The following is a 12,488-nucleotide window of genomic DNA, read 5'->3' as shown; positions in this document are numbered from 1 at the left end:
TTTCTTGGGTAGAATAATTTGAATATTTTCTTCCTATATGAATTTCTGAATCATCAACCAGGCATATTTCCTTCTTAATAAAAATCTCGAGCAATCAGTTTCCTTTTAGTCATTTTCACTTCAGGAACACAGTCATTTCTCACCAAGATTATCTGCAATAACTTCCTAACAGCATTATTCTACTTACCCTCATCAGTAGCCCCTTGCTTCCTTCACTATTTTTGCTTTCTTCTTAGTCACTGCCCTGTCCTATTATCTCTTTGCTAAAAGGCAGATAACAAAACTGAACATGGTATTATCTGTAATAGAATTGCCATGATTTGGGCTGGGGTTATGGCTCAGCGGTAGAGTGCTCACCTTGCATGTGTGAGGCCCTGGGCTTGATCCTCAGCACCAGATTAAATAAATAAATAAATAAATAAATAAATAAATAAATAAAGGTATTGTGTCCAACTACAACTAAAAAATAAATGTTAAAAAAAAGAAGTGCCATGGTTTTATGCAAGGGAAGAGTGATCCTTTACATTTGGTTGCCTTTACTTCTTGATGAAGCATGACATTTCCCTGGGCTTTTTGGTGCTGGCCATGTAGTTGCTGAAGTCATTAGGATAGAACTGTATCTTAATAGACTTTGGGTTTCACATTTTAAATAAGATGACAAGAAAATGAAATATCCACAGAGGATGGTGATCAACATGGTATAGGGACTCTAAGCCATAATCAATCACAAGTCATGGGAGCAATGGTAACATTTGTCATGGAGAAGATTTGGATTTCTTTCTTGGGTAGAATAATTTGAATATTTTCTTCCTATATGAATTTCTGAATCATCAACCAGGCATATTTCCTTCTTAATAAAAACAGTTTGTTTTCCTTTATAGGAAATGCTTACTTACTGCTTCTTTTCCTAAATAGGGAATATATACAGAATGTTTGACATTTTGCTAATATCCTGTACATTATAAAAAGGAAACTCACAAATCTACAGTGTTGATTCCTCTGGGAACCCAGACTGTCTATCTTCTTTTTTTTCCTTCCTTCTTTCTTTCTTTCATTTGGTACTGAGGATTGACCCAAGGAACACTTTACTACTGAGCTACATCCCCTGTCCTTTTTAGTTTTTTATTTTGGGACAGGTCTCACTAAGTTGCTGAGGGTCTTGCTAAGTTGCTGAGATTGATCTTGAACTCTCATTATTCCTGATCAGTCTCCTGAATTACTGGGCTTACAGATGTGCATTAACATACCCATCAGCTGGGAAGCGTGTTTTAAGAAATGAGCTCACATTGGCATTTACAAGTTTGTTGGAATAATGGTAAATTTGAATGGTAGACAATACATTTCCAATATCAGATCCCTAAACTTAATACTGAATGCTCTCATTTCCTTGAGTGGGGGAACCTCACATATGGCATAATGTAAGTGATTTCCCCACTCTTAAATATTATTTCCCAAATGTGAGTTTAGAAAAATTATACCATTGCAAGATCTGTTTTTACTCTGTCCTTCTCATCACAGCACCATAATGGGGACTACATCCCAGTGAAATTCTGAATGCTTTACCAGTAATTATTTCCTATGCCATCTGGCATTTGCCTTCTTACTGTCCATTATGTTCCATTTCCTTCCTGTGCCTGCATATAAGTTTATTTATTTATTTATTTTATTAGCTACACATGACATTACAATGATCTTGGCAATTCACACATTTGAATCATTGGGGTATAATTTCTCATTTTTCTGATTGTACAGATTGCAGAAGCATATAAGTTTTTGAAAGCGTTCTTTTATTAGAAACCTACCTTTGCCTCTGGTCCTGTTGATCTAAGGGAGGCTACTGAAAATCCTTCATTAAAAATTATCTTACCTCAATGTACAAATCTAAAAAAATAAATTCCTTTTCCTATCATTTATTTTAATAGCACTATATTAAGAAAGTGACAGATTTCATGAAGTTTACAATACTTTCAAATCTTTCATTTAGTAAGAGGAATAAAATCCCTGTATTCATTAAGTAATGAGAAGATGGATATAGGAAAGCAGATAGAGACCAGAATTTGAAGCTGATAATTATCTTTCTTATCAAAATCTTTTTCATAGCATGAAAAGGACCACTTGGGTTAATCAAATAAATAAGCCCTTTGTGGACTAACTCTTTTCTCCCCTCTTTCCTATCCTGGCCTCTGGTTTCTACCATGTCTTCCAAGAACCTTTCTATGTGCCTGGCTTGGAAATAAATTCAGGGAACAGAAGAGAACAAAAGTGATTGCAGGTAAGTGTTTTACCTGCTGTTTTAGAAATAGATTTCTATAGTCATAATAATAATTTCCTTTAGGGCAAACTGGTGGGAAGTTTGACAAACAAATTTTTCCCTCTTAAATACCCCCTCCTTTTATTAAAATATAAGAATTGAAAATAAAGACAAAATAATTCACATATTAAATGGTCTCCTGTATCTGAAAATAGATCTACTGATATGAATGAAATCCTAACTTTTGTACAAGTTTTGCTTCATATTTAAATGTCAAACATTTGTCAAAAAGCTTAATTGGCCTCATGTTCCTGATTGAATTGTAGACTATATATTAAATTCACCTTTAAAAAATTCCATTTTTTACATCTTTCACTCCAAACTTGTAAGAAAAAGTCAAGCAAGAATTTGTATGTAAGGAGAGGTTGAATTGTGCTTGACAGAAAATGGTACTTAAAATGTATGTTTTATGAATAAGAAGAGAGGAACTCAAAGGCTCCAAACACAAAATTATGTCTGAGATACAAATACAAATTATCCTGCTTTGATAGGTACATATTATATACATGCATTGAAATAGTACACCATACTCTATAAATATATACAGTAATTGAGTGTTAATCAGAACAATTTGAATTATTAAGGAAATGGAAATGTTCATTATCTGATTATACCATTACACATTGTATGCATATATTCAATTATCATATTATACCCCACAAATTTGTATAATTGAAATAAAAATTTACAAAATTGAAAGTAAGTATAGGCAGATAGCCATCATGTACTAGTTGAACAGTTAACAAAACTCTAGAAGTATTTCTAGAACTGGTCTTTGTGTCCTAAAGTTCATCTGAGGGAGATATATCATTAATTATTTTAGGAGTAAAAATGGATAAATATGCTTAACTGCATTAAGAAATGGCTTTCTTTTCCAAAGCAGCAAAGCAAGAGAGATCATTTATTCCCATAGCCCATGACATTCCAATGGCACTGTATGTACAACTTTCCAGTAAATCTTTAATTTATTCTAAACATGTTAGCTTCACATTGGTTAATCAATAAGAGATATGATTTTCACAGGAAACTAATTTATCCTTCCAATTATGTATTTCCATCAAGAACATGATTCTTCTCACCACAGAAATCTGCACATTATTATGATTTGGACCTGAAAGTGTTCCCCAAAAGCTCATGTAGCTTGGTCCCCATGATGGCAGTATTCAGAGATTTTGTCTTTGGAAGGTGATTGAATCAGGGTTCCAAAATGATTAACCCATTGATAATTTCATAGTTTAACAAACTACTGGAAGATGGTAGAAACTTAGGAGTTGGTGCTTAGTGGGAAGAGGTAGATCCTTGGGCGTGTGACCTTGAGGACTATGGCTTATCCCCAGTGTCTGTCTGTCTGCCCACTGCCCCCCTCTGCTTTCTGGCCCCAATGAAATGAGCAGCTTTGTTCTGCCACATCCTCCCTAACATGTTTGCCTTATCAAAGGCATAGAAACTACAGAGACCAAAAAAAAAAAAAAAAAACATGGACTGAAACCTCTGAAGCCATGAGCCAAAGTAAATCTTTCCTTCTAATGTTGTTTTTCTCAGGTATTTTGCCACAGTCACAGAAAACTAACACACACACATATTTTCTTTCATATCAGGTGAAAACTAGAATAGCCAAAACATGCACAATCAGAGGCTTACCGAGGTGTATAAGTATCCCTCACTGTTCATTGCCAAATACAGCTTGGTTTGAACTCCTTGAATAGCCACCACTCGAAGACCCACAGGGATGAGGTTAAACAGAGCTGAAATTTAAAAGAATGTGAAAACAACATTAATATTCTGGATTCCATAGCTTTTAATATTTCTAGCAGAACTACTTTATTCTCCATAAGTAGTGTGAGCTTGGTGAAGATAGATAATTAGATACAGATGGTCATTTTTTCTTTCTGTATGCTTGATTTATGGGTATAGTCACTTAACAGGGAGTATAACTATACATTCTCAGATAAAAGGGGAAATAGAAGACTTTTGTCCCAATTCTATGGGGTTTACACTATTGGAGGTGGAGAATCTTGACGCTTCTGGGGAACATGATCTAGTTCTAGGAATTGGTCTGTATACTAAACAGTGTCATCCTCCACAAAGTGAGATTTCAAACTGCTCTCCCAGATAGTTACTGAAATCTGCACAGGCACAGTTAATATCTACCAGTCAGGGAGAGATTCTTAGATTTTTAAATACTAGTCCAATGCCCTCATCTAAATTATCTGTATGATTTTCAATGCAAAAACCCCAAAATAATTTAGGTCTTGTGAAAAAGTCATCTTGCAGTCCTATATTCCCAGAGTAGTTATTTCTTAAAGAACTGACATTTTCCAAGATAGAGTTGAGAGGGTTCCTAGCTTTTAGTCTCTAAGAGCAAAGGTTACAGGAATAAAAATAATGAATTTGAGAGAGGTGTATTTTATTATTTTATTTTTTTTCTGCAAAAGAGTTGCAAGTGGGCAGCTGAGTGGTGCCAATGAGGCCTTCATTGCCCCCACCTGAAGGTCTGCTTGCGTGAAACTTACACCCAGGCTCTCCTCACAACCACACACCACTCACTAGAGACAACCAGTGGGTGTCCTCCCACTACCAGCTGTCTACTCCCTCCCACACTGTGAATAAAAATAAAACAGTACATTTTTAAAACGTAGTGCTTGCCACACACATCTTTTGAAAATAGCCTATGCACCTTTCGCTCAGGAGTCATAGACTAATGTTGATGATTTTTGCCTTGTTTTGTAATTTTCTCAAGGATGATAAATCAGCCTGTTATTTTTGTGAACAAGAATGTAAAGAATTCAGTTCATGGGTAAGAGCAGGTTTTTTGGGGGGAAACACTTTTCTCTGTGCATATATATTCTGCTGCAGTAGGTGGGGTAATATGGATGAAAAATATTAATGAGGAACTAAGTATTCCTTGGTGAGCCTACAGTGTATCTTTCTCTTAAAACCAGGGTGTTACCAAAGAGGAGCTAGGACATATTGTACAGTTCAAAATACAAGTGTTCCTACCACATGCCACTGATGGCACTTTATTCAATGCTCATCACATTAAAAGCTGTGCCCTTCTGTTATGTGAGGTAAAGGAAAGTAATTGCACAGATTGCAAGCCAGGATCTCATGTTATAGTCAACAAAGCAATGCACAGGCAAGAAGTCTGATATCTTCGGGACTGTCATCTACACGTCATATCTCTATTGACCATGCCTTGCTCACAGCAAGGTGTTCAATACACATTTGTGGATTGATAGCAAACTGTATGGTGAAAACACAATATATTTTGGTAAAGTAATAGATCACAATTCCATAATATAAAAGCCCATACTTTAAATTTTTTTGATGTAAAAAAAGTGAATAAAAGCATTTATATAGGTTTGGTTTGGAAGCTTTAAACACTATATACTGCTTGACATCTGTAATACCAGAATATGTCTGAAAATGCATTTGGAGGTAGTAATTGATAATGTAGAACTATAAATGAAATTCAGAATTATTTCAATAACATCATATTTGATAAAATTCTCAACCTTTTTAAATTCTCTCAATGCAGCTTGAAATAGCAGAGTTGGGGAAAAAGAGGGAAATGGAAAGAGAAATTGAGATTGACTTGATGTTTGACTTGTTCCACAACCCTCTGATTTGGGCTTTAATGAGCAATAAAATGTTTAAACTTGGGCTGGGGCTGGGGCTCTGTGGTAGAGCACTCGCCTAGCACGTGTGAGGCCCTGGGTTGGATCCTCAGCACCACATAAAAATAAATAAGATAAATATATCGTGTCCAACTACAACTAAAAAATAAAAATTTAATAAAAATGCTTAAACTTAAAACACCAGACAACTGTAGGGGAAAGAGAAGCAAACAGCATCAGCAATCCTACCTGAAAAATGGGACTAACTGTGTGGTAGAAAATAAAAATTTCACTATGTACTATATATTTTTATGAAGTCTGTCTTTTTCCAAAAAAAAAAAAAAAAAAACCCAGTACTCAAAAAAAAATTTTTGAACAGCAAATGCTAGAGTGAGTCCTGCTCATACTAATCCAATATTTTTCTTTACTTAGACATTCAAAATAGATCATAACCTGAGTTGGCTTCAAATGTGTTTAAAGGGAAAGGCTTTCCAGATAAAAATGCAAAGAAGTTACAGTAGGCGTAAGCTTGGACAAGATCACTACCTTTCTATATGCCTTGGTTTCTCTAAATCTGAAGTACTTCATCATAGACTTAAGATTTTTTTTGGTCAGGATGAAAATATTCTAAATTTGAGAAGAAAGGAATTGATTTCATTTGTGTATCTAAGACACATTTATTAAAGGTCTAAAATCATTTTTTTTCCATTTTAGCTAAAGTTTTGTAGAAGTTTTTAATAAATAGAAGCTTCCTTGGTTCTTATTTGTTCTATGTTGTATCTACACAAAAACACATTCTACCCTGAAGGTATCATTTTCTCGGAGCTGTGCACCTAGTTGGCACTTAGTGTTTGTAGAAGATAGCAGTAAAACCATGCTTCTTTATTGATTGAGTTAAAGTCCATTTCTCAAAAGACGGTAATTAATAAATGCATATTTTAATGTAGATTGGAAAGACACAAAGACACGACACACTGAGCTGGTAACGCTATAGCAGGTTTGAAGAGAAAGGGCAAACTATCCTTTAAAAATAGCCTTCATTGTGTCATAGTCATGAAATGCTTATCATCTTTTCCTTTTCAGGGGAAAATTCATAATTTATAATGGCTGATTTGTTCATGATGAAATTTCCTTGGACTGACATTTACCATTGTAATAAATCTACATAAGGTAGGCTTGAATGAATAATATCAAACATGTTTTAGGATTGAATATGTCTGGGTAAACATTAAATGATTTGTTTTATCATGATCTTGCTTCCCATATCAGAATTTAAAAAATATAAAATCAATTAAATTGAACTAAATGAGAAAATCATGATAAAAAAGAAAATTAGGAAAAGAAAAATATAAATGTAATACCAGAATACATATTAAGGAAATACACTATAAATGAGTGGTAGTTGAAGCAAAACAACTTGTATTCTTGTTCCACTCATTTAAATAATTAGTTAAAAATTAGTGCCAGGCAGGCCTGTAATCTCAGAGGCTCAGGAGGCTTCAACAGGAGGATCATGAGTTCAAGACAGCCTTAGCAACTTAGCAAGACCCTGTGTCAAAAATAAATAAATAAATAAAAAGGGCTGGGGATGTAGCTCAGAGTTTGAGTGCCTCTGGGTTCAATATATGGTATAAATTAAAAAAAAATAATGCCAGGAAAATTGCTTGGATTTAGAAGAAAAGGAAGTCAATTCGGATGGCAAGATTTCCATTGTGACAGATCACTTCAGTCATTAAATACTCTTGTTTCACGATGGTTTATACTGCGTGATATTCTCACCGGGGAAGCTAAATTAGCTTTCTAGCTTCTGGTTACTTAGCATTAAGGCTACAATCAAGTCTCACTGAAGTACTATTTCCTTTGAGATAACTTCCATCAGTATGCATCATATTAGAGATATTAATACTTACCTTTGCTGACTTACCTGTTTTTGCTTTAATCTGACTAAAAACAGATTCTCGTTATCAAGCTATGTTATCTAAAAGCCTTCCAATATCATTAGTATATGGAAATGCCACACTTACCAGTCAAGAGTTATAAGAAAACCAAAGGCTGGAGCTATGCATATGTAGGGATAGAAGAGTAAAACCCACTATGTGATTTAAAGATCCATAGTAAGAATCGGAGCCTGATTTGTCTGTGTGTGTGTGTGAGCACATGTGGCATGGATCTCCTAAAAAGCTTACATAGAGTGTGATCTTGATGAGTTTGGCATAAAGGCTGTTAGTAAGAGACAGCATAATGAATCATCTATTTTTTTAAAAAAATTCCTTTTCAGGAAATGCATGTGAACACTGGATCCAAAATATTTCTTCTGATTTGGGCCTGGAGAAGACATTAAACATAGATGGGAGAAAACTTGACTGAGAAGGGCTCATTGGTAGCTAATCACGAGCTTCCCTTTAATAATGCCCAACAGATCCATTTTCTTGAGGCACTCTGGAAAACAGAGCAGCTTATAAGCCTTTATTTCTTACCCAAATACTAATCTGTACACGTAATTTTGGGGAATCGTTTATTACAGTGCTAATGTCTGTTATTTGATAATAATAAAGGCCTCCAGTTACACTTAACTAATTGCTTTAAATAGAAGAGTATGCATAAAACTGAAACTAAGATTCATTATAAAACTTTAATATCACAACACAGAGAGCACTTTGCAAAACAGGGAAGAGCCATATGCAATGGAGATTCTTTATCCCAAGAACCAACAGAACTGACTTCAAGGGTAATTAAAAGTGACTTCCTCTTGAGGTCATGGCTTTCCCATCAGCCCGGGAAGCATTCCTAAAAGACCCCTGTCTAGGCTTTGCTGTCTATAGCTTTGCTGTCTACAGCCACACAAATTCTTCAAAAGCTGCAGAGTATTCCTTAAGAACAAGGCCTTCTTTGCTTGGATGTTTTCTCAGCCAACAATGGGAATATTTCTGGAAATTATCTATGTCTGAGGGAAATTCAAAACAAATTGAGGAACAGAGCATGAATTGTGAGAACCAAGTGTTTTAGCTGTATGCAGCATTCCATAGATCTGCAGAAATCTGTAAACTATAAGAAAACACCAGTTATCATATGGAAGAGAAGGTTGCACTTTGTGTTTATGTTTTTATTATTCTAAATAAATCAAATATCGGTGATCCAAGGTTATATAACATCTTGAGATTACCTTTTTCCAATAATTATAAATGAAATGGCTGTTATTTTTGATGTGTTTCCTTTTGGGTTCACCACTATGTTCTCCAGTTTGGGCTTTATTTCAACCATGGTTAATTCTTTTTTTAAAATATTTTTTAGTTGTAGTTGGACACAATTCCTTTATTTTATTTATTTATTTTTATGTGGTGCTGAGGATCAAACCCAGGGCCTCACACTTGCTAGGCGAGTGCTCTACCGCTGAGCCACAGCCCCAGCCCCTCAACCATAGTTAAAAATAAAGCACTAGAGCTGGGGTTGTGGCTCGGTGGTAGAGCACTCACCTAGCATGTGTGAGGCACTGGGTTCAATACTCAGCACCACATTAAAAAAAAATCAATAAAGGTATTGTGTCCATCTACAACTAATTTTTTTTAAAAATAAAGTACTAAAAAAATCCTTCACCCACCTGTGGAGGTCTCTCCACATTAAGGTCCCAATTAATCTCAGGTCTATCACTGTGTGTGTGAAGGGGGGAGCAGGAGTGAAAGCTTGAAATGATGAATTCTCATGGTATGAAACCACTCCTGCCTCTTGGGATAAGACCAGTTCTTAAGAGTAGAGATAACATGCTATTTCAGGATCCGTGTGTGGGTGAGTCAATTTTCTGTGGGGAAAAAAGTAATAAAATCTAAAGGACAGCCATAAATCTATCTAGAGTACCATGGAGATGACATTTGATCATTCTTCAGATGGTGTCAACATTATTTGCTCAAGTTCACTATTTTAGATATTTTCATGTTCGACTTCCTGTAGGTGAACCTGTGTAAACAGGATTATATGGTATGATCATATTTTACATTCACCTAAGGATTTAGCGAGGGTTCTTTGCTGAAAAAGTAAATAAAAAGAACACAAAGTCAACAATATGCTGGCATATTATATTATTTATTTAGTGGTCACTTACTGTAAGTGCTGTCCTCGTCTTTGGTGCCATCAATGGTTCCATCTGCCTGCAGCTGCAAGTGGTAGCCTTGTCGGCTGTATAGTTTGGTAACTATACCCTTAAGCTGAGGCTCTGCAAAGAGAACAATGATTTGAATCAATTGATGGATTGTGCGTATGTAGTTGAAAAGACTCCATTTGAAATTCTAATCTTAGTTACAAATTCTAGTGCAAAAGGTTGAATGACATGTTTAAAGAATCCTCTAGAAGAAGAAAACAAATTACAAGTTTCAGACTAAATCTCTATGCTTCTCCACTGAAGAAATATTTCATTTCTACCTCAGAGTGTTGGAACATTGGTAAAGCCCTAAAGCTTCTGACAGCATTCACAGTGTCTCAAACCTTGTCCTTTGACTTACTCTGATTGAACATTCGAATGGGTTGGCAAATGGTACATTCTGCCTTTTTAACAATGTGCTGCCTTTCATGTGCAAGGAAAAAAAGTATAAGGATGATTTAGAGTTGTTTGCCAACCAAGGGCCAAAAACCCACTAGCAAAGGTTTCCTTCAGAATTACCATAATTTGAATAAATAATCCCCTCTATTCTAAGAATGTTAAAAAAGCAAAAATAACCTTGAACCCATCAAAGGATCTGTAGTTAGAAAAATGAGGCTTCCCTACAAAACAAAGAGGGGGAGATAAAACAACCAGCATCATGCCCTATCATATTAATTACTGTTAAGGAAAACGGATGTGAGAAGAGCAAGTTTTTTTGTTGTTGTTGTTAATGGGGAGGAAAGAAAATTAGTTCATACTTATTTTCAGATTTAATATCAGAAATATGACTACCCAAAACATGGGTTATTAATTAAAATGATTTTCAATTATGAATTACCATAGATTAATCAAGAGACTAATTTACCAATAACAGCCATGTTATCCAAAATTTGCTTTTATTGAATACAGACACCTGCGCTGAAATATTTATGTGATTATTCCAGCCACATAATCATACTTCGCAACCGCTTAAGCCTCTTTAAAACAAGCCTAATTTACAGCTAATGCTTTACAAACTTTGTGCAAACAGAAGATGTATGCCTGCATTTCCATCCAGGGGTGTGTAGAATACATAAAGAAATAATAGATTGATCAGTAAGTCTGATTTGCTGTAATATTTACCTAGTAAAAGGTAAGAAAATACTGCAAAACATTCAGTTAAGAATGACAAACTGCTTGTTCCCCTGAAGGTCTACCTTGACGCAACCTGACACCTAGAGCTATCTGAATTATCCTGTCACCAGAATATCGTGCTACTCTTACCACTGAAATGGTTCAAAAGGACCCACAATCTAGCTAGCCATGACTTTAAACTCCCTCTTCAATCTTGCATTTTAATAGCTAGTAACCACAGTTTTACTAGCTATTACTAAGCTCTTTGCCGCAAGGTTCTAGAAACCCTACCTCTCCTCCCGCAAACATTTGAAAGCTGCACCACAAGTCTGTCCCGAAAAGCATAAAAGTAATCAAAGAAATGGAATGCCTGGACAGCGGAAGCCCACATCCCTTGGGGACGGAAGGTGTAGGGAAAGGGTCTGACAGGCAGAGATCAAGGAAGAGAGGGATTCCCTGGGTTTTCCAAGGGGAGCAGGCAATGGTGTCTGCCCAGCTCCACTTCTGCAATTTCAACGCCACACACACACACACACACACACGATAGCCATGTCTGGGTCACGCCTTCCCAGTGCCCACCAGGCATGCACACACATGTGCGACACGTCTGAAGCTGATGGCGTGCCTCCTGGGCAGGGTATGCCCCCAGGCTTTGCGCCTGTCCCAGGGCAGTTGCAATGCAGCAAGCGCTTTACTGTTACGAAGGAGGCAAGAAAGCAATCGCCTTGCCTTGCACGCACACGGGCTAGGTAGTCTAACCAACACAATATGGGCTACAGACAACTCACCTACGCTTCCATGCCCGCCCCCTAAACCCCTCCACACTCATAAAGTACAGGGGGAAAAAACCCGAAAATTCCTAAAGCCCCTTCCGACCTGGTCTTCTTCTGCGCCTCTTCTTGGAGCCGAAGAGTTTGACCCGGGAAAAGACGTTTAACTTGTTTTTGTCGCAGCTGGTCTTGCCTTTGCTGGGGCTGCTGACACACTTGCAGGCGTTGGATTTCTCGCGCTCACGGGCTTGTCTCTTCTGACGGATCAGCGAGCTGGCGATAGCCGCCGCCATGGCCACGACGCCCACCACCACCACTTCTTTTGCTGCCCCTCTCCGGGTTCGCCTCCTCCTCCTTCTCCTCCGCTGCTCTCCTGCTGTCTCGCGCTTCGCCGCCTTGGTCTCCTTAGCCTGCGCTTGCCCGGGCTTCTTTGCACTCGGGCTTCAGCCGAGGAGGGGGCTCAGCATGCCGTCCGAGCTCCTCTGGCGGTGGTCCGGCTCCCGCGCGGGCTGCTGGCTGCCCGGGTCCGAGCCGACGCCACAGCC

General features: G+C 37.1%; 1 protein-coding gene across 2 annotated transcripts in view; it reads right to left on the bottom strand.

Annotated features, from left to right (window-relative positions):
- Positions 1–12,488, bottom strand: part of Fgf13 (fibroblast growth factor 13) — a 228,902-nt gene that overhangs the window by 53,896 nt on the left and 162,518 nt on the right. The window contains exons 1-3 of one of the 2 annotated variants that reach the window (XM_015498028.2): positions 12,050–12,488; positions 10,025–10,135; positions 3,953–4,056 (exon numbers count right to left, since the gene is read on the bottom strand). In XM_015498028.2, the coding sequence (XP_015353514.1) occupies positions 3,953–4,056; positions 10,025–10,135; positions 12,050–12,236 (402 nt within the window). In that variant the 5' untranslated portion in view covers positions 12,237–12,488. The remainder of the gene's footprint in view (positions 1–3,952; positions 4,057–10,024; positions 10,136–12,049) is intronic. The other variant, XM_048797017.1, reaches the window with a different exon arrangement.

The sequence above is a fragment of the Marmota marmota genome, unplaced genomic scaffold (assembly GCF_001458135.2).
Source record: "Marmota marmota marmota unplaced genomic scaffold, marMar, whole genome shotgun sequence".
In the NCBI taxonomy this organism is placed as follows: Eukaryota; Metazoa; Chordata; class Mammalia; order Rodentia; family Sciuridae; genus Marmota; species Marmota marmota.
The sequence above is the reverse complement of the archived record's forward strand: the minus strand, read 5'-3'. Positions and strand labels throughout refer to the sequence as shown.